At 40.0% G+C, this 22,015-nt stretch overlaps 1 protein-coding gene across 1 annotated transcript; it reads left to right on the top strand.

The window, feature by feature from the left end:
• The first annotated feature begins 1,951 nt into the window (after positions 1 to 1,951).
• On the top strand, positions 1,952 to 11,984 carry MCUR1 (mitochondrial calcium uniporter regulator 1). The gene is made up of 9 exons (XM_081873458.1): positions 1,952 to 2,492; positions 3,278 to 3,394; positions 3,965 to 4,068; positions 4,787 to 4,888; positions 5,350 to 5,391; positions 6,827 to 6,898; positions 8,257 to 8,310; positions 11,208 to 11,322; positions 11,874 to 11,984. Exons 1-9 carry the CDS (start codon positions 2,201 to 2,203, stop codon positions 11,927 to 11,929), a joined length of 954 nt encoding a protein of 317 aa, XP_081729584.1. The 5' UTR covers positions 1,952 to 2,200; the 3' UTR covers positions 11,930 to 11,984.
• Positions 11,985 to 22,015: the final 10,031 nt, after the last annotated feature.

The following is a 22,015-nucleotide window of genomic DNA, read 5'->3' as shown; positions in this document are numbered from 1 at the left end:
GGTGGGAAAGTTTTGAAACAACTGAATGCTTACACAAGACAGATTAGCACCAAATCCACTAGGTTTTGTTCTCTTCACTTGTCTCTTCTCTTGGAAAAACAATTGCATCTGGTACGTTTCCACTGCAAATATTTCATCTGTGCTATATTCCTGCAAGCTGGGGTGGGCAGAATTCAGGCTTGCAGGATCTCCCTCGTTTTTACTAGAATCCTGATGTCCACCAGCGAGAGTCAGGGCCAACATAGTGGACCTGTTGGTACTTACCACCAATTTAGTTAAGTCCACTATTAAAGAGAGCAATGTATGTGCTCAAATGCAGAAAGCAAATGCCTCCCTCCTCAAAGAGGTCAATAATCTAAAAAGTCTTCCTATACTATTTAGATTCCTAAACAATAGAGAAGTTTTGCCTAAAGCAAACTGTTTCAACTTGCTGCATAGCAGGACTGGCATTCATATTGTATTTCAATTGATAATATGGATAGTGATCATTATAATGAATCAGAATTTGAAGTTCTCTTTTTAATTAGTACATTTTACACTAGGGAGGAAGGATAAGATATAAATTCAATAAATAAAACAGGAAGTTTTCCCTTTTTTATGCACGATAGAAATTCAACAGATTGAGCTTTTCCTTCCTGGAAAAGTTTCACCTGTTTAACTTTTGCCTGTCACAAGCCCAAAGAAACGTTGGCCACCTTATGTTGCTGCTGTGTTTGTCATCTCTGTCTTGCATACAATCTGAGAGCATGCAGCGCATTGGTGGTTCAGTGGTAGAATTCTCGCCTGCCAATCTGAGAGCATGCAGATGATGTGAGCTTCAATCTTTGCAAATGTCTTTTTTATAGTCACAAGCAGTGAGTGATTCTTTGAAGACTAAATATCAAAGGAAATCTTCTAACATCTAGTAAAAGGCTCAGACTAAAAAGAAAACTGCATAAAAACTCATACATATCAAAAGTTACTGCCATTACTTAATGATATTAAGAAATGTTTTAATTGAATATATACAAATAAATTGTAAACAGATAAGGACATTGACAGGATTACTGCAACAATCTGCTGCTTCATGAGAGTAAATAAAGTAGATGAATAAAAGAATAAGTTAATTTAATTTAGAATATGCAGGAAATGATAAATATAAATTTAAGGAACTGCAGAAAGAGGAGGAAGGTAGTTGAGTTTTGAACTGTTAAAATGACTATAAAACTATTGAAACGTATAAACTGAAAATCGCAAAAAATAAAAAAAAATGTTTTCATTATTTCAATATGCTAAAGAGACAATAAACCGATTCTTCCTCACACCTGTGCATATATACAGGGGTCATGTCTGCAGTATGAAATAAGATCGAGTAAGAAAGATCATAAACTCCCTTCCTAGTTGCCACCTTTCGCAGCAATTCACTTCTCCCCAATGTTTAAAACTGAACCCAGAAGTTACTTCTGTAGACTGTGTTCTTGTCTGTGTGTCTGTGTGTATATAAACAGGTACACATATATAAGTGAAAATCACAAATATTTTTTTTTATACACACAGAGAGAGTGCATTCCCCCCCCCAAAAAAAATGTTTAGGGGTACTCTCATTTTCCTACTCATATTGAAATACTGTCCTTCAATGGGGCCAAACTCAGATTCACAGAATATTTAGGGGTACGCGTCCCCCCAGAAAAAGCACTGTATACGAAAAACCCTGAAAGGGGAGAGCAGACGAAACAAACCAAGAAGACAGTGGCCGTTCGTTTTCCCTTCTGGAAAGGTTTAAGCCTTGCTCTCCCCCATTAAAGCTCATGGGAACACGACTTGCACATATTCCTGGAGGGGCCCCGCGGACGCCCCGCAACAACCAGCGGGTTAGTTTTCTCCCTGGCAAACATCAACCTCTGTCAGCGAGGCTGAGGGAGCTGAGCAACGCCTCCCTCCTCCTCCTCCTCCTCCTCCCAGTCTCCACCCCTGCGAGGAGCGGCGAGGGTCACAGAAGCAGCACCACTTGAAGTGGGTGGCGGCGCCTTATCGGCACCCTCCGAAAAGAGCCCGTCTCCTCCCGCGGAGCTGGGGCTGGCGAGGAGGGCGGAACATGTTTGTGCCGGAACCACTGCGCCGCTGGGTTGGGCAGCCAGACGGAGGGAATGACGCGGCTACGAAACGACCAAGGCGAAGCAGCCCTTAGGCCTTGACCTCGAGCGGGAGGCGAAGCGGGGTGATGGTCAGAGGTCAGGCCGCGGCCGCCGCGGCGGTGAAGAGCGCAAGGAAGGGCTTTTTGGCTCCGCGAGGGCCGCGCGGCTTCGTCCTCCTCCCGTTCCTGCCGGGCCCCGCCCGCTCCCGCCGTTGCCTAGGAGACTGGAAGCGCACCGGCTCCCTCGCGCCAGGACTCGGGAGGGGCGGGGGCGCGAGCTCGCCGGCGCGGGGCTCCTTCCCGGGAGGCCGGCGCGGCGCGGGGCTTCGCTCCCTCAGCCTGGGCGCGGGGGGCCGGTGCCCAGCCGCTGGGGCGCGAGGTGAGAGCGGTTGAAAGGCCAGCCCGGAGGGGAAGGGGAAGGGGAAGGGGAAGAGGCGAGGCTGTGGCTTCACGGCGGCTTCTGCGACTCGGTTTTCAGGGCGGCTGTCAAACTCGAGAGAAACGTTTTCCTCTTGAGCGCCGCCCCTGCTTCCTTTGAGAATAAAATGCGTAAATGTTTGTGAAATGTTTTGGTTTCAGGGCCCTGTTGCCCATCCAGTGCCGGATTTACGGAATGTATAAGCTAAAGAAGCTATAGTTTAGGGCCCCACTCTATTGGGGGATCCCAACAAAATTTAAAGGAAAAAAAATCTGGATGTACATTTCCCAAATATGAGATAAAAAACAAAACCTACATACAGCAACAGTGTTTTCTCATACAGTATTTTCTACATACAGAAAACAGTGTTTTCTGGGTTTCCCCGGAGTGGCTGGGGAAACCCAGCCAGATTTTTTTGGGGGGGGGGTATAAGTAATAAATTGTTGTTGTGTAGGCTGCTATGATGTAAGTAATTTAAGAAATTCAACACAAAAAACAGTGACAATTTGTTGTTGACGAAGAACAGCTGGACATATAAAGGGCCCCATTACCTTCAGTAGCTTAGGGCCTCATTGAACCTAAATCCGGCCCTGCCTGCCCATGTTGGGTGTTTGGGGTTGGACCCTGTAGAGTTGTTCAGTAAACCAGGGGAGGGATTTGTAAATTGCATACAGTATATCAGTATGTTATTGTTCTACTTTTGACACTTAACTACTTTTTTACATTTTCCTTTTTTTTTAAATTAGATGTGAATATCCATGCAGCATATCCACAACTTGAAAACAAGAGTAGTTTTTCCCCATCAGGAAACAGAAAGCTTTATTTTGACACCCATGCCTTTGTATGCCTTCTAGAAGAAAATGGTAATTCTTTTGCAGTGATTGTTAATATGTAAATTGTAAACATTGATATGAGTAACTGTGGATTCCCCCCCCCCGCAAAAAAATATGTTTCTCTTCAATCAAAAGTTCTGCTTATGGGTATTAGTTCTAATTGAATGAAATCTGGTAACTTCACAGAAATGTTTCCATGCGAAAACTGTATTTTCCTCTTCTGTCTGTGCCAGTACTTTCATGTAATTTTTGTGAAACTGTTGAATTTTCCTCATGTTCCAATATTGCAATACTCTTTGGTTGACTAGATTTATTTATACTGCATTCCTAAACCCCTGCTAATGGGGGACTTCTGAGTACATGTCCATGATATTATACTGTTAGATATGTACACTTGCATAGGACATCAAATCCTCATAGAGGCTCGAAAGAATCTACAATCTTCCATTTTAAACTTCAGGCTGTTATGTTAATAATTCCTACAGCAGTCTTTGTTTATGTGTGAATGTTATGTTTCTGTTTAGTTATATATGAAATGTATATAGCTAATGTTTAGCAACATATAGAGGTTTCTGAATTTTGCAATGTTCTGTATTCTAGGATTCACTACCCAGCAGTCTGAGATTATTGTGTCTGCTTTAATAAACATCATAAATAACAACATGAATGTGATATACAAGGACATGGTCACAAAAGTGCAACAGGTATAAATGAATGTGGAAATTTCTTAAATATTTATTGTTAATTGCTGTTTTAAAAGCTGGAGCAAAAACCAAATCCCTTTATTGTTAGCAATTACGATATGTCCTTTCTAATAGTTTGATATTACTTCATTTTCTGTCCAGTGCTAAACCCCCTTACCTTTGCTGCACTACACCCAGTCAGGCAATAAGATTCTGACAGCAGTAGCCTGCAGTGACCCTTGGAAAGGGGTGGTTTCAGGGTGGGATGCCAGCAGTTGGGGATGCCCTGAGAGGCTTGATCATTGGTCTCCTCAGCAACACCAGTGTATGGTCTGGCTACTGATGTAAAAAATTTCATGCATGAACTGAATAGGCTGCTTGAGTGCAGGTAAGCTCCAATTAGCCTCGGCTAGCATGGACAATGATGAGGAACAATGGACATCTGGAGGGCCACAGGTTCCCCACCCCTGACCTAGTGTATTGTGCAGTTTGGTCTCGATGCTACTGCACAGTAAAATTTCTACCTTTCCACCCATATTATCCCCATCCTTCTCTTCCTTTGAACATTAGTTGGGAAGAATGGGAAAAACAGGGCTCTTTGAGTTTGGTTGGGTGCTGGATGAAACCTTCAGACAGAGCAAAATTACTGGAGTACTAGTTGTTTAAAAGATTTGCTGTAGCGTAAAACATCTTATTGGCATTGGTGATATTATACTAAAGTAACTTTTTTCTTTTAAAGGAAATTGCTCTTCAGCAGATAATGTCTCATATTGGTGGAGTGAAAAAAGACATGATTATTTTGGAAAAGAGTGAATTTTCAGCACTTCGAGCAGAAAATGAGGTAAAGGCAAACATCCTTGGTAAAACATCCAGGTCTATTTATCCAGCATGCATTGGATAAGATTGTGAACCCCCTCAACCCACATCTAGCAGTAAGGAGAAATATTATAGTTACTGCATTTTAATTAAGCTTTTGTTTAGTAAAGCATTTGGGATGTTTGGAAGAGGAAATATCACAGTAAAAGCAAGAATAGAAACCAGTATGTGGAGATGGCTTTTGAATTTTAACAGGAACAACTTATTGGGTACAGTGTAGAGAAAGTGAGTTGAACCCAATCCTTGCAAATAGGCAAAGTTGTTCACTGATGTTGGAGATATTATCTTTGGAGTTCCAAAGTCTCCACTTGCTTAGTCCCTCTGTAACATCAAAACAACCAATATGTATACATCAATATTTTTGTATCTTGTACTTATGTAGTTTTAACATGTATTCTCTCTCTTTTTAATGCAAAAATAAAAAAGAAAATAAAACTTCAACTTTACCAGCTAAGAAAGCAAGTAATGGTAAGATTTTTTGGACTTGAATAATATAACTGCACTGAACATAATATTCTAGTTAACCATGTCTGATCTTTCTGTAAGATATTTTAAGACTACCACTGCTTTTGAACAAGTGTCAAAGGTTATGTTCTCGACTAGCTACCTCCGAATCCAGGAAGGAGCACAACACATGCACAATGCTAGATTCAGGATTTTTCTCCTGGGAGATACCTATGTACAGCATTAGTCTAGAAAACTGAACCACATAAAAGACAACTGCAGGGGATGGGCTTATGACCCATAGTGGCTGCTTTCTTTTGAGCCAACATACGAAATGGAAAAAGTCTTATCTGGCTTGCCTTTTAATCCAAGCTGGAGAAGTTGGGTTCATAATACTTGTCTCTCCCTTTGAGACTAACACAAGCTTCTTTCTGGGCCTCAGGCTGGTGAACTCTATTTATAATATTTTTATACTGATTTTCAGACCAGACCTTTCGGAGCAGTTTACATAAGGTTTTGATTGCTGTTTTTAAAGTATAATACAACAAAATCAGGATAATGGATCATAAAAGAACTAAAAGCCTAATGAAATGGATTTCAAAGCGCAATAAAACAGAGCTAATTCTCTCATCCCTAGACACATGCAGTCCTGTGGCCTGAGGTTTGGGGTAGTTATTGTTGAGAGGTAGAATATGGCAATAGCAACCATCTTTCTTGAGACAAGCATGTACCTGAAGAGATGCCCTTTAGATGTGCTCCCTTGCCCTCTTTTAGTTCGCTTCTTTGTCTTCCTTGCAGTATTATTGCTCTGCTCTTGTCACACCACTTTCTTCAGTTAAGTTCTCAATGCAGCCTGTATCCCCTTTTGGGGACAAAATGGTTTTTTCTTGGCAATGAAAACACTTTAATTGTATAAAACAGTGGAATTTCTTGAACTCCTGTTTATGTGTAGTCTGTTGTGCACCTTTTATGGTGGCATTGTCGGTTTGTTGGAACCATTGTTCAAGTGTTAAACTATAAAATACCATCTCACTGAGCTGAACCATTTATGGCTGCTGAATAAGTAACTCGCTGACTGGTGTTTCTGTAACTGAGGTAACAGGAAGTTGTATAATAGCTCCAGTCACTGTGTTTTGAGCTCAGAATTATGGCAGCTAATTTCTAAAGTTGGATGACTTTTTGTTAGAAAGATAGACCCTGACTAGCTGTATTGATACCAGGATCTAGAGCCACCCATACCCTTTATAAACATTTGAGTATAGTCCCCAGTTAGGCACTTTTGCTTTCCTTGGTATTGTGGGAGTTCAGTTGCAGAAAGAGCTTGGTAGGGCTGAATTCCCACCCCCAAAAAACATCTGAAATAAACCAGTGTAGGCAGTGATGGACAGCTAAAAACAGTAGTGCTTTACTTAAGAAATTAAGAATTTGTATGTCTATTTATTGTTTAATCTTTCTGTAGGATGAAGTTTCCAAAGTTCGTACAGACAGCAAGCTAGATTTCAACTTGGAAAAGAGCAGAACAAAAGAATTGGTATGTAGTCTTTCTTTAAGATTTATTTATGTATTACATTTATATTTCATTTTTTCCACCAAGGAGCTCAAAGGAGGTGTACATGGTCTCCTCCCTGCACACATTTTATCTTCACAACAACCCTGTGAGGTAGGGCTAAGGTGACAGTGATTGACCCAAGGTCACCCAGTCAGCTTCATGGCTGAGTGGGAATTTGAACCCTGGTCTCCCAAGTCATAGTCCAACACTAACCATTACACCACACTGGTTGTTCAGAAACTGTCATGCTGTGTAGTTTAACTTTAGGCAAAGTATTATTTTTAATCTGTTAGCCTTTTTGCCTTAAGAATTATAGCCGTCATCTGTGGGAATGGTGGTGTAGTGTAGAGTGATTAGACATAATGCTGGATTTAAAACAAGATTTGTTTGCAGAATGTCAGTATCTTGCAAAATATGGGAAAAAAATTGACGTGTTTACATTTTAGGATCTTTAGGATGAGGGTTTCGTAACACTGAACTTTGTCAGTACTGCATTTTTTAATAAGAAAACTTGTCTTTTGCTATCCTGTAAACACTTCATAACAAGCAACGTCCAAAAATAACCTCTGACACGTATTGAGGAGCATTTGTAATTCATTGTAGGTTTGTAAGCGTTGAATGTTAAATATCAACAGCTAATATTTTGGGTGATGGTTAACTTGTTATGTTTGTATGGCCGTCGCATGGGGGTAGAGAAACACACACAGGGTCAAATGCAGCCTTCCAGACCTCTTCATCTGGCCCATTAAACTCTGTCCAGACAATGCCCCTCTTCTCTCCCCCCCCCCAGCCATTCCTCTCATCAGCAACCCTCCTCAAGTACTTTTGCCTGGCTAGATTGTGTCCTTTAACTGTAGGTCTTCTTGCTTCTCTGGATGGAGGTGTGTGTAAATATAAACTTCGGATTTTTGTACATCTGGGAGGTAGCCTACTGTATAAAAAAGCAAAACACCTGTTGCTCTGCCTGCTTTTGCCTTTGGCCATGCCACCTTTGTCATGTGAGTCCTGGAAGGTTTGCAACAAGGGAACATGGCTCTTGCTCTGGAAAAGGTTATCTACCCCGACACAAAAGAATCAGAGAATTGTAGAGTTGGAAGGGACCCTAAGGATCATCTAGTCGATCCCCCCGCAATGCAGGAATATGCAGCTGAGCCATACAGAGATCAAATCTACAACCTTGGCATTATCAGCACCATGCTCTAACCAACTGAGCTATATTGCAATGAGCAGTAGAAGTTGTTTCAGTAATATTGGAAGGTGGGTTAACATTCATAGATGCGCATGAATGAAAGATGTTGGTTATTTTACACGGAAGGTAATCCATTGTTCTTAAATTCCAGTATTCGCTTAATGAGAGGAAACAGTTGAAAATGAGAACAGAAGTAGTGGAATTGGTAAGAACGATGAACTTAATGCTCAATCCGGGTAATAGTTCTCTTTACATCTGTTGTATAGGCTTACATGCATACCACCATTATGGGAATGGCATTTAAATATCCATGTGGTAGAAGTAGAAATAAGTGCAAAACGGCAGTTAACTGGTGCTTAAAGTTCGAAACTGAATTGCTATTAAAACCATGTAAGCACAATGGGTTGAATCCAGCGCTGCTGGTGTGTGAGCAGAATGGACTTCTCCTAGGTCTATGCTGGATTCAACTCAATATGAAACATGAAGCTTAGATGGGTTTGAAGCATGCAAAACTGGAAGATTAATTTTATGCACAGTCAGCCTGAATTTTTTTGTATATTTCAGAATTTTGGATTTGGACAAATATCTTAAGTATTTGCTTGTGAATTAAGCCCAGTAAGTTAGTGAGTACTGTACATGTTCAAGTATATTTTAACTCACCAGTTTAATTCATAATACAAACATACTGTATTTTTCCTTCTATAAGACGCCCCCATGTATAAGATGCCCCCTATTTTGAGGGACTCCAATTTAAGAAAATGGGGGGAGATGGTCCCCATGTATAAGACGCCCCCAAATTTTGGACATTGTTTTTAAGAAAAAAATCTAGTCTTATACACGGAAATACAGTGGTGCCTCGCAAGACGAAATTAATCCGTTCCGTGAGGCTCTTCCTATAGCGGTTTTTTTGTCTTGCGAAGCAAGCCCATTGACAGCTTAGCGGATTAGCGCTATTAGCGGTTTAGCGGCTTTTAGCGGATCAGCTGATAAGCGGCTTATCAGCGGATCAGCTGATAAGCGGCTTAGCGCTTAGGGAAAGGGGGGGAAAAGGGGAAAAAACCCGCAGGAACTCGCAAGACATTTCGTCTTGCGAAGCAAGCCCATAGGGAAATTCGTTTTGCGAAGCGCCTCCAAAACGGAAAACCCCTTCGTCTAGCGGGTTTTCCGTCTTGCGAGGCGTTCGTCTTGCGGGGCACCACTGTACGGCATATCCACTAGCAATATGAATGAAAACCTCACAGATTTTTGAGAGTTTCTAGTAAAAAATATTTGAAGTGAATGTGGCTAGTCACCTAACTACACACTTACCCTGAATTCTATAAAAGATCCCAATGAAATATATAATTATTTGAAGTAGCCATGTTTGAGATATGAATAGAGAAAAAGCATAAGCCATCTGGTGTGCTTCTGTTGTCAGTGGCTTAGCCTCAATGCGCTGTTTACAATTCTAACTTTTTCCTCTTGGGAGCTACCTGTAGCCTGAATAACACCACCATCGTTCCTTTTGCATTTACTGAGCCTTTGGGGGCATATAGAAGGAGGCATAATTGCAGATAGTGTGCTTTACTTGGCACTGTCTCTGTTTGAACATGAGATGCTTTAAGTATGTGGAAAGGGTGCTTTTATGTGTGTGAAAATAAATCAAATTGGGCTTGTTTCTGCTTGTTCAGTATTTGTGTGTAGGAAGCATTTATTACAATCAAACTAGCCAACAATGAAAATTTTTTAAAAAACATTTTTTCTTTAAAAATCTAAGCATGCAGGTTCAGTTTTAATTACATTTACTCTGAAGTATGTCCCATTTGAGATTAAAAGAGATTACGTCCAAAACAAATGACTTAAAATTGCAGCCATAAATAAATGATCTACTGCATCTGTTTCAGACAGAAGGTGAGATTTGCCTAAGGTGCCCCGCCAGTGGAAGCTGTGCACACAAACTTACACAGCAGGGTTTCCCCACTTCTCCTCCTGCATTCCCTTCCCCCCAAAAAATTGGCTTGCAGGGATTGAGAGAACCCCTGGAACAGTGTAAAAGGAAGGGTGAAAGCTAGAATGCTTGCGCAGATGAAACATTCATAAAAGTGTAACCTTTAAACCTGCCCAGAGAATCTTTTTTCAGCTCAGCTTGGAGATTGTGGAGGTTGAAGCGGGGGCATTTTCCCATGTGTAACATGCACCTCCATCCATCAGCTACAGCCCTTCCCCTTAAAAAGTGCTCTTGCTATAACAGCAACATTCACATTGGGGTGGGGGTGTTACTCCATCCATATATAGAAACATTTTAACTGTTTAGGTTCTTATTTTGTTTTCTGGGTATTCTCCGAGAAAGCTAATTGGATGATACTACTAGGTTAGACACACAAGCTATATAGTGGAGCGGGGGGAGCCTCTGACCCATTGGCTAAAGATACTCTGCCATACTGGACTTTCCCTGGCTCACAGTCCTCAGTGTTCCTGTTCTAACTATCATGCTGGCAAAACAGTGTGTGTTATCCCTGTTTTGTGAGGCCAGTCAGCTTCAGTGTTGAGTGGTTGAAGTGGCTTCACTCCTGCCGTGGCATCTGGAAGGAGATCACATTGGTGAAGCAACGACAGAGTGATTTGCTCTGCTTTGCTGGCCTGATTGCCTACTGCTTCCATCCTGCAAGGTGAGAAAAAAATCCCGTTTCTTACTGCACAGCATGGAAGTGAGGTTTGTGTGTGCATTGTAGTCTTAGCAGAAGTGACTTTTTAAGCTAATTCCCAAGTGGAGTGGAGAGAATCTACCAAAAATGTCCAACCATAATATAATGTTGGACACAAGCAACTGGCAGAGTATTGCAGAAAATAAAAACCTTGAGGAGGGGGAAATTGCAGAAGGAGCCCAAAGACGACTGAGCATGTTTAGTGGGCATGGAATACTGCCTGCCTGTTGGAGAGAGGGAACAGAAGATCATAGTGAGAGAGAGTGCAATGGAGGAGCTGGAATGCTGAAGGGGGAGCAACATTTTGTTGGATAGTCTCACTCTGTTAAAAGTTACAGTACTGTATCGCTTTTTAGAGATGTGACTGCAGTGTTTAAACTGTATTGAGATATTGTTCCCTTTTTTTCTTTTTTTAAAGCATGCCCAACAGGATAGAGCCTTAACACAGACGTACAGGAAAATAGACACTGAAGTTGCAGGCCTGAAAACAATGCTTGAATCGCACAAACTTGACACCATTAAATATTTAGCAGGTATGTAGTCCTATCATGGTGCAGATGCTTAGTAACTGTCTCAGTTGTCTGGTACTGATATTCATGTGTTTTATATTCTTTGTATCAAGTGTGACGGCTTTTGGTGTCTAAGAGTTACTAATTATCTACTGGAGTTGTATCCATTGATTTTAGAACATGGAGACCTCTGGTCAGTATCTGGATAGTAGCATCTTTTGCTGCTGTTGTGTGCACCTGGAAAGCTTGGAAAGCCAACACCATGCTGATCCTTTTAATCTTCTTTCCACACTAGTGCAAGGAAAAGTCGAGGGTAGGGGCACGCACATAAGAGCAGGCATAGCAAGCCCCGCAACTCTGTTGCCATGGGCACATGCCCCATTTTGCCCCTGCCCCCTTGAACCAGCCTGAATCATGCAAATCCTATCGGTTTCCATGTTTATCTAACAGTGCAGGCAAGATCCAAGTAAAATGTTTAAGCGTCTAAATACTTTTCTTTAGCCAGACTTTCATTTTCAAAAGGATTAAAATCTGACAATATGCATTCTTTCTTCTCCACCCTTATTTTCTTCCAGGTTCAGTATTTACATGCCTTACAGTCGCACTGGGGTTTTACCGTTTATGGATATAACAAAGCATCCCTCTTGAAAGGACTTGTACTATCTTGCCTTACCAAAAAAATATCACAACCCTACGAAAAAGTATTGTCACTTTATTGAAATAATGTAGTCTTTACTTCAGAGTCACTGCCATTTTATTTATTTGTTTAGACTACAGAATGTAGCCAAAGAATGTGCCTCAAAACAAATGTAAGTACTGAAATACTGATAGAAACATAGCCTGGAATCACAGGCAACTGTATTTTGCACATCAGAGCCCACTCATCTAAATTTTTGTGTGTCTCTGGGCTATTGTAAAACTAAAATGTCAGGTTATAAACATATCAAGCATGATAAGTTATAGTAGAATGTACTAGGGTTTTATATGTCAAGTACCAAGGGAGGAAAAAAATACAAGCATTCTTTTTGACATCATTCCTTCAGAGGTGAAAAATTATTTAATTAAATTGCAAGTTATCTTTCCGCTAGTGTTGATAAAACACTATGGGTGGAATTCAACATCACACTTTTCCAATCGTTCCATCTGCGCAATTGTTCCAGTCTGCCAGCTGGAACAATGCCTCCCCCTCTCCATCCCACACACTTACTGTTTGGGAATTCTCCTGGTCTCCCCAGAACCAATCTTGGGGATCACAGGGAGAGGGGGGCAAAGCCCCATTGTGCAAACAAAAATCCTAGCACAGGGCTTCCACAGATGGGGCTGGTTAGTTGAATCGCACCCATTGTAAATATTTTATTGTACTTTAATAGATTGACAGGTTTTATTGTGGTCTGCTGTTGTAAAGTTCCGTCCAAATAATAATATTTTACGAGCAGATGTAGAAATATCATGTTCATAAGCAAATGCCAAAGAAACGATAGACTAGAAACCGCCACATGCTAGCCGTTACCTTGATATAAAAGTGGGGAAAAAAAAGCTCTGTGAGATACATGAGCTTTTTATATAGGCACTGAAATTTACTTGGTTGATAGAAGAGAGTGGCCTCCATTCAAAAATTTAGGAAAAATAAGATAGAGTTCATTGAGGGAAAATAAGAAGCGGAAAGTGCAGTCTTATACCTATCTACTTAAAACCACTTAGAAGGCATTTTGGCAAGTAAGCAGTGTATAAAGTAGTGATAATCATATTAATAGTAAGTTCTGTTGAGATCAGTGGAGCATGAAAGCAAACTCAGATGCAGCTCAGTAGTAGGAAAATTCACTAGAATGATTGTCTTATTTTGTGGGGTGTCTTGAACAGTTTGAAAATATTAATAAGTACTTCCTAGTGTTGCTATTAAGGAATATCTGTATGTAGACTAATGGCTGATGAATGTAACCTTTTTTTTTAGAGCAAGCCATTCTAAATAATAATAAAAATTGTAGTAGAACTGGGAATTGCAGCTAGAACATATTTTTTAGGTCAGAGTTCTCAACTACTTACCTGAAAATTAGTTCCACTGAGATTAGGAGAACAGACTTGTGTATAATTGCTCTGACCCAGAGATGCTTGTATATAAACTGCCTGCAGAGACTGTTGGAATTTTTTGAAAGTTGCTTTTGCGAGGAAAGCAACTAAAATATGTTTAATAATAATAATTCAGTGCTCTGGTAATCTTAGTGTTAGATTACTGCAATGCATCATACGTGGGGCTGCTTCTGAAAATGGTTTGAAAACTTCAGTTAGTGCAGAATTCAGTAGCCAGGTTGCTCACTGGGGCAAGATGGTTTTAGCATATTACTCTGCTCCTGGTCCAACTGCATTGGCTACCAATTAGTTTCTGGGCCCAATTAAAAGTCCTGGTTTTGACCTATAAAGCCTTAAATGGCTCAGGACCGCAATACCTCAAGGACCGCCTCCTTCCATATGAACCTACCTGGACCCTGAGATCATCTTCTGAAGCCCTTCTTCGTGTGCCTCTTCCACGAGAGGTCCAGAGGATGGCAACACGAGAATGGGCCTTTTCTGCAGTGGCTCCCTGTTTGTGGAATGCTCTCCCCAGGGAGGTTCGCCTGGTGCCTTCATTATACACCTTTAGGCGCCAGGCCAAAACTTTCCTCTTTAACCAGGCCTTTGATTGAGTGACGTTCAGTGTCCTTTTAAAATGTGTTTTTTGGGGGGGGTAGTTATTGGGTTGTTTTTGTTTTTAGGTTGATTCTGTGTTTTTATATTGTGATTTTGGCCTGCGAACCACCTTGAGACGTGCGGGCATAGGGCGGTATACAAATTTAATAAATCACAATAATAATACAGAATAGATACATCCCCGAACAGAAGGAAGTACATGGAATGGGCCGTAAGAGTTGGCTGGAGTAAGCGCTTAGTGTTCTTCTTCAGGCTTTCTGTAGCGGCACCTCCCAATACCACTCATTTTCTATGCTTAACCATCCCCATTTCAGTGACTGAAATGTTAGTACTGCCTCCAGAAAGAGTTTAAGTCACACACTTAGTTTGCTTCAATACATGCCCCCCCCCCCCGTTTAGTTACTGTATAGCGACCAAGCAGGATTTGCTAAATAATACGAGTGAATATTCAACATGCCAAAAAAGTAAGCACTGAAGATATTGACCTCTTTTTTGTTGTTGCCAATATGCTGCATGCACAGTGTTGTTTTTTTAAAGAATTACGTAACTGCAACCTGATCCAAAGCCTCTTTATATTGTAATCTGATATATTGTACAAGCACTTCCAACTAAATTCCATCTAATATAAACCAGTGGCAAAGAATATTTTGTAAACAGATATCTTCCTGGACCAAGATACCCTAAAAAGCTTACTTGGTTATAGTTTAGTTCTAGTTAATATAAATCCTTCATATTTATGCTTAACAGTACTTATGATCCTGTATGTAGCTGTTTAGAATTATATCCCATTGATTTCAATGGAATGTACTTTTGAGCAAAATGCTTAAAATCACACCCTGATGTCCCATGGAAGTTTGGGGATTTTGTGGGACCTGATTCCAAGTAACCAACACGGCTCTACATTGATTTTTAGAATACTATATTGAATTACATTAGAAGCTTACTTTGGTATAGAGGGGTGGGGGAGATTAATATTTTTATTTTGACACTGTCTTGGTGTGTGTATGTGTTAGATTACTGCATCATGTTTATTTTCTTCCAGAACCTTGTGATCCCAAGTAAGCATTGAGGTTCTGAGATATAAATGGGGATGGAAGGATAACAGTTTATTGCTTCATTGGCATTTTTAATGAGATCCTCTGTGCTTTCCCGCTCCTTTTCTATACTTTGCTTTCTGTGCTGATGCTAAAGCACCTTAATCCACATAGACCCAAAAAGTTTATCCTGCATTGTTTGGATAATCAACTTAGGTTGCTTCTTTTCTCTGTTTATTTAAACAAACTTTATTGCAAGCAAAGATCCAGCTACCAAGCCCTGATGTATTATCTCTTACTTTCCAACATGGTGTGTAAGAAGAAGAAGAAGAGTTTGGATTTGATATCCCGCCTTTCACTCCCTTTAAGGAGTCTCAAAGCGGCTAACATTCTCCTTTCCCTTCGGTTCATGTATGAAAACCACAGGTTTAGTAAACAGATGTTTAATGGTTAAACCTGTGTTTTGAGAATTATACTGCATATATATAGAGAGAAAGAGAGACAAAGGTTAGAAACATGGATTGACTTAATGCCAGAATATTTCTTTGTGAAATAAACTTTTACACATGAATATATTATTCAGGATAATGTGGTATTTTTGCTTAGTATTATATACTGTCTGTATCTTACCCAACTTAGTGCCCTTCAGATCATTTGGATTACAGTATCCATCAGACCCAGTCAACATCTCCAATAGTTATAGGAATGGCAGAATTTTTGTTGTCCAGTCCAAACCACTTTTATTGTACTAGCCATTGGCCATGACAAATCCGAATCAAAAATAATTACAAGCAAAGGGATGCCTCACCAAAATATCTGGAGGACACCAGGTTGGGAAAGGCTGGACTTGATTTAATTTTGGAATTTAAATTCCTTGTATCTATATCTCCCTAGAATTCTCATCACTTTGTGTGCATAATGTAGGTTTACATACTTACTTCTACATACTTTTGCTGTGGTGAAATCTATAAAGTTGATTTCTATTCCTCTTTAATGCATATGTTCATTTTAGGAGAGCAAAGCAAAGAATTTTTTTTTTAACCCAAGCCTTTTAACTTCCCATTTAAATTTTCAGTACAAACTATTAATTTGTCTCTGTTGAGAGCTGAGAGATGCTGTGGAAATGTGATGTTGAAGTCTTTCTCCAACTCTGGTGCTTATGCCACTCCTGTCCTTTACAGGGCTTGCATTTAACCTAGGAAAAATAGCGCCCCTCCAGAAAGGGCAGATAGACTAATTGCCATTTGGTGTGGAGCTTCTTACTTAGTGTTCCAGTTTTAGCTCTTTGTGTTCCATTTGTGCTCCAAGTTTATCTTTTTGCTCAGAAGCAAGAACTGCAGAGGGGCTGGAGCAAGAGTAATGAATGCAAGTTGTGCAAGATCTGTTCTAGCAGATCCTGTCTATGGTCAATTTTAGTTCAGTTGAATTAAAGCACATGGTGGGATATGAAAGTTCTTCTGAAAAAACGGAAGCATTGGAATTGCAATAGATAAAAGTAAGGATCAAATTTTCCAAACTGGTTAACTTGTTGGCTCAGTAGTGATGTGCTCCTCATTAGAAGCCTATGGGACTGTGAAAACTGGGTAAACACAAAGCAAGGCAGACATGGGGAACCTGTGTCCTTCAGATGTTGCTGGACTTCAACAACTCCAGCCAGCATAGTGACTGGTCAGGGATTACCAAGCCCTAGAGTAAGATGTATAACTGAATAGTGTATTCAAGCATATTGAATATTGTGCAGTTCTGTATGTACATTATTACTCTGTTGACCTATTACTTGCATTTTCCATAGTAACACTGAAGACAGGAATGCTTGAGAAAATGTTCCTACACTCTATGGAGGGAAGGCGAGTATTGACTTGCACTGTAATAACAAAGTACCCCCCTTGTTTGAATGGTTCTACTTAATCTGTGCCACTGACACCATTCAGACTCTCTCCTTTCCGCTAAACCCTTACCAATAACCTTGTAATTGTGGGGTACAAGCATAGTACAAAGCGTGTCATATACAAATGCTATATTTAACAAAGGTATGTATGTTTATTACAAAGTTAGGACAAGCTTATCTGGCTATTTTAAATAGTACTGTATCATTAAATGAGTATGAACTATGTTAACTTGTTACTGTCAGTTTATATGCCAACAGCTTATATTCAACTATTAATGTTAAGCTAAGGTGGTTTTAAGGAAGCAGCTGGTTACCCTATAAAAATTGCCCTTTCTACCCACCCCTCCACCCCAGTCAAGCCTCACCAACACTATAACTGAGGGCTCTGCTGGAAGCCTCTTTCCCCCAATCTTTTACTGACCTATTGAAATGCAGCTTTGCCTTTCTGTACTTGCCCTGGAAGTGGTAGTCCCTCTGGTGTTTCTACTGCCAGACACCAGTGACCTCTACTACAAACTGCTTCTCACTTCTCCTCTAAGCACTGCAGGTTCTCCCTGGTTTCTTCAGCCTAAAACAGCTTAGTCTCTTCAGCTATACCCAGCAAGTCTTAGGCCACCAAGCAACTCCATGTGCATCTTAGGTCTTCTGTCTTCTCCAATAATCTTTTGCTATCTTCTTCTTCTGGCTGACTCCACAAGCACCAACAACTCCAACTCCCCTCTGCTGACCAGAGTTCCAGCTCCAGTTCCAGCCAACCACACTGTCTAACTGAAAATTCCAAACCTGCCCTCAACAATCAAAATATGCAAACCTTATATACTTGCATACTGAGAATTCTAATGCCAACCCTTCCTCACAGCTGTCGGTTAAGGCCCCAAGAGACAGTTAAACTTACATTCATCAGACCAGACAGAAACCCTCCAACATCAAATACACTTCAGTGTACATTACGTTACAAATGTCAGAGCACATCGCACAATTTCCATTAAAACTTAATTCAGATAACAGTATTTCTTCACACGTTCATTCTGAAAGTGTTTACTGTGCTTTCTGCCCTTCCCCAAACTTAACACAGAGATTGCAATAAAAATACAAATAATAATAATAATAATGAAAAAAATGTTACATGGAAAAAATACAAGAGAGAGACATTACACATACTTCTGTAAATCAAGAAAATCTTTAATAAAAATACAAAAACAAACACAGAGATCGCAAGAATATATTGTATAACAGTTCACAATAAATAGTCCAAGTAGAAACATGCTGAGTGTAGCAGCAGACCCATAAAAGCAATAGACCAATGTAGTGCCAGAAAAACAAACTCAGTTAAGCCAGCAGGTGAAGTTAAGCAGTCCTGTCTTTTCACCTGGAAGCCAGGTGAAAAGAGAGGACTTCCCCTATCACCTGAAGAAGACAGTCAGGCAAATCTCCCTGCCAAAGTTTAACAGGTGGGGGCACAACTGCAGAAAATGCCCAGTAGCTGATGGTCACCCACTTAACCACTACAAGCATTCAAATAAGGTTCCCTGATTACTGTTTTGGCTGCCATACAAGGTTCATGCAGGAATAAGTGATCTTCAGGGTGCCTGTAGTGAAAACCAGACCTTGAATTGGGCTTGGAAATAGCACAGTTTCTTTAAAACTAGTGTAATATATTCACAATGGTGAGTTCCTGCCAACAGCTTGGCTGCCATGTTCTAGAACAGTTGAAAGTTTCTGAACCCTTTTAAAAAGCATTCCCATAAATAGCACATTACAGTACTAAAGCCTGGATGTTACTAAAGCATGGACAACTGCCCAGATCATTCCATTGTTGGAGGGTATAAAGCAAGTGTACCAAGTCGGAAAAATCTTGGTACAAGCTCAGCATAACAACATGAATTTAGAGACAGTAGAAATACTGGAAGTATTTTAACCATTGAGCTCTTTCACATGAGTTTAAAACAATAATCCTGAAATGAAAATCAATTGCGTATTGAATATTTCAAGAAGTATTTACTATAACTATTTTTATGTTGCCTTTCAAGAATAATTCCTAGTTTGGGACAAATACATTCAGCGTCTAGATTCTTTTGTATTCACTTAGCTTTTTGTTGGGCCTGACTTATTAATAAATAAGAGATAGGGATGTGCTCCCAGAAACAAACCTGGATCTTATGTGCACATGGAGCGTATCTTCAGATTAGTAGGCAAAATCGATAATTGTATACAGTAATGTAATCAGGGGTTTCACTGAAAAGAAACTTTCTATATAAAATAGTTTAGTTTTTGTTTTTCTTGAAAAGAAGAAACCAAGGCAACTGGTAGAGGCATGAAAATAGAACAGATGGGCCAATTCGCTGATCGGTTTAGCAAATCCGGTGTGTTGATGGTCTTTACCCATTATAGAATGACAGCACAGCATTTTGGAACTGATGTGTAATGCAAGTTCCACTCACTATTCAATTGTAGTTGGTCAGCTTTCCTGTTAAGACTAAAAAACAATATGTTCTGTGCAACATTGAAATTAAACAACAGGTCCGTTTCCCCACTCCAGTATAGCTACTCAAAATTAACATTACACCATGAAACACATTTTTATTTACTGTGCTTAGAAGATGTTGTCAGCAGCCTTCGATGATAATTACGGTATGTTACATTTACATCCCATTTTTCCTCCAAAGATCTCAATATTGTGTACATGGTTCTCCTCCCTGTTTTAGGCAGATGGAATGGAATGGAATGGAATTTTGAATCCAGATTATGATCCAGAGCCAGTGTGGTGTAGTGGTTAAGAGCGATAGACTCGTAATCTGGGGAACCGGGTTCGTGTCTCCGCTCCTCCACATGCAGCTGCTGGGTGACCTTGGGCTAGTCACACTTCTCTGAAGTCTCTCAGCCTTACTCACCTCACAGAGTGTTTGTTGTGGGGGAGGAAGGGAAAGGAGAATGTTAGCCGCTTTGAGACTCCTTCGGGTAGTGATAAAGCGGGATATCAAATCCAAACTCTTCTACTTGCGATGGCAGAAATATTCAAAGAAGGATAGCCTCTTGAATAGACCAGGACATACATACATATATATATATATATATATATATATATATATATATATATATATATAGCAAGCTAATGAAAGAAGCAGGGAATGAGTGGGAAAACTGAGATAAAAGAACACAGTGTTTTTAATTATCTTAATGGGCATCATTTTTCACTCTGTGGGCTCACCAGTTTGCCTTCCAGCTCTGAAATCTTTGTGATTACATGGAAGAACTGGGTCACTTGGCTGAGGTGCGGGTTTATTGTTCTAGGTCAGGCTGCTGGTTGACTTTTAAGTGTTTGTGTGTGTGTCTTCCTATTGGATGAGCAAGGGAAAGCAAAAGCAGACTTCAAAGCCAGGTCTAAGAGAAGCAGTTAAATATATGTTGATTTATAAATGTAGCTCACCTCAAAGATCACAGCGTAACCTTCAGAAAAATGCTCAATCTTTAAATGGAGAGAGCAAATGCAAAACATTTTTTCTTGCTTTATGACATTTTACCTTCAAAATGTAACTGTCTTTCCATGTGTGTCCTGTGAAACCTGAAAATTTATAAGTTTATCTGCAGAGGATAGTGACCAACTAGGCAATCGGAAGTAGTATTGTCCAGTCTTCTGTATTTTTAACAGCTGCATAGCAGCAGAAATGCGAAAGCTAATTTCTGTTCCCAGTCTTCCTGTAATCAAAATAGTCTTGCTGTAAGGGAAGAACCATAGTGCTTGAGGGGCAAAGGAGAGGATGTGTCCTTCAAAATGAAAATGAAAAGAAATTATTCATGAAAACGGTAGACCATTGCTGTCATGGAAAGGATAGTCTCACACTTCAGAAGCACTAAATCAGGAGTGTAGAATTAGCACCTACAACTGCAAAGATCTGGATTGCAAATGGGAATATGAATTTAATGACGCAATGATTTAATGATTCAAATGACCATTGGTCATGCTGCCTGGGATGGATAGAAGTTGGTAGCTGAATAACATCTGAAGGGCCACAGGTCCTACTTCCCTCTCACGTTCGCAAGTATTTCCCATGCTGCCTAGGCATGAGGGAGAGGGAGATTTGCATAATTGTTAACAGCATCCGTAAATGCTGTTAATAATTATTTATAATAGAAGCAATACTTGTTGCAGTTCTTGAGGTAGGGAAGAAAAGGATTGTAGCCTTAGCAGGAACCTCCTGAGACATTATGAAAATCAGAATTAGAAAATCAGCTGGCTAGTAATGATGGATGTACAAGACAAAATTAAAAGTGTCATCTAGGGAGAAAAATGAGGATGTGTGTCCATTTAAAAAACTGTTAAATCTGGAGTACAGTAACTTGAAAAGAATTTACTAAGATTTTCAATTTCTATTAAAATTATGGCATTGTGAGCTCTTTGTACGTATTCTTTTCTTACTTTGCTCTAGATAACATTAAAAAGAAGCCCAACAGTGTGTTAAGAAATACTTTCATCCCTGTCCTTCAAATTTGCAAGAAGGGGAGGGGGAAGTAACCCTCTGCTCATTAGAGGCTCTTAATATTTTTTTTGCAGCCTAGTTAAAATAGTCTGATATCTCTAAGAGAGGGGGTCTTTTATTCTGCATGAAAGCAATACTGTCCTTAATGCTCTTGCGTGACAATAAAAGTATTGAAGCATGCAGGTGCTAGACTGCCATTAACTGTACATATTTCAGAATAGCATTGAACCTTTACATAATGCACCTGGAGAAAGTTTGATTTTTGCGTAAAGGTATACCAGTGTCATTTTTAATGGCCTTTGCTTTATTTCTGTCGACAGCTTCCTTGCCACACTGCTGTTTGGCATATGCACATGCTCATGCAGAGATCAGTGAAATGACAGCTTCATATGTGTCTTTGGAATATGGGCCCATTCAGATGTGGTCCTGAATAAAAGCACACCAAAAACACATAACCATTATACATCAAATTGCTTGTTCCTTTTGTCTCTCTCCCCAAGTTATAATTGCTGGCAGTCTAGCGCAACAGACTGCTTGAGCATATTAGAGAAAAAAGGTTAAGAGCTGATAATTGTATGGTTTGCCTTTTGGAAACTTTCACTTTCACATTTTTTTATTTTTTTAAAAATGTT

The sequence above is a fragment of the Podarcis erhardii genome (genome assembly GCF_964252035.2).
Source record: "Podarcis erhardii genome assembly, chromosome: 8".
Classification (NCBI taxonomy): domain Eukaryota; kingdom Metazoa; phylum Chordata; class Lepidosauria; order Squamata; family Lacertidae; genus Podarcis; species Podarcis erhardii.
The sequence above is the reverse complement of the archived record's forward strand: the minus strand, read 5'-3'. Positions and strand labels throughout refer to the sequence as shown.

Excerpts from the sequence above, each read along its gene's own strand:
- MCUR1 (XM_081873458.1), top strand. The coding sequence starts at position 2,201 with ATGGTCAGAGGTCAGGCCGCGGCCGCCGCGGCGGTGAAGAGCGCAAGG. Across the intron at positions 4,889-5,349 it reads CACTTCGAGCAGAAAATGAG|AAAATAAAACTTCAACTTTA; the intron begins GTAAAGGCAAAC and ends AAAATAAAAAAG. Across the intron at positions 8,311-11,207 it reads GAACAGAAGTAGTGGAATTG|CATGCCCAACAGGATAGAGC; the intron begins GTAAGAACGATG and ends CTTTTTTTAAAG.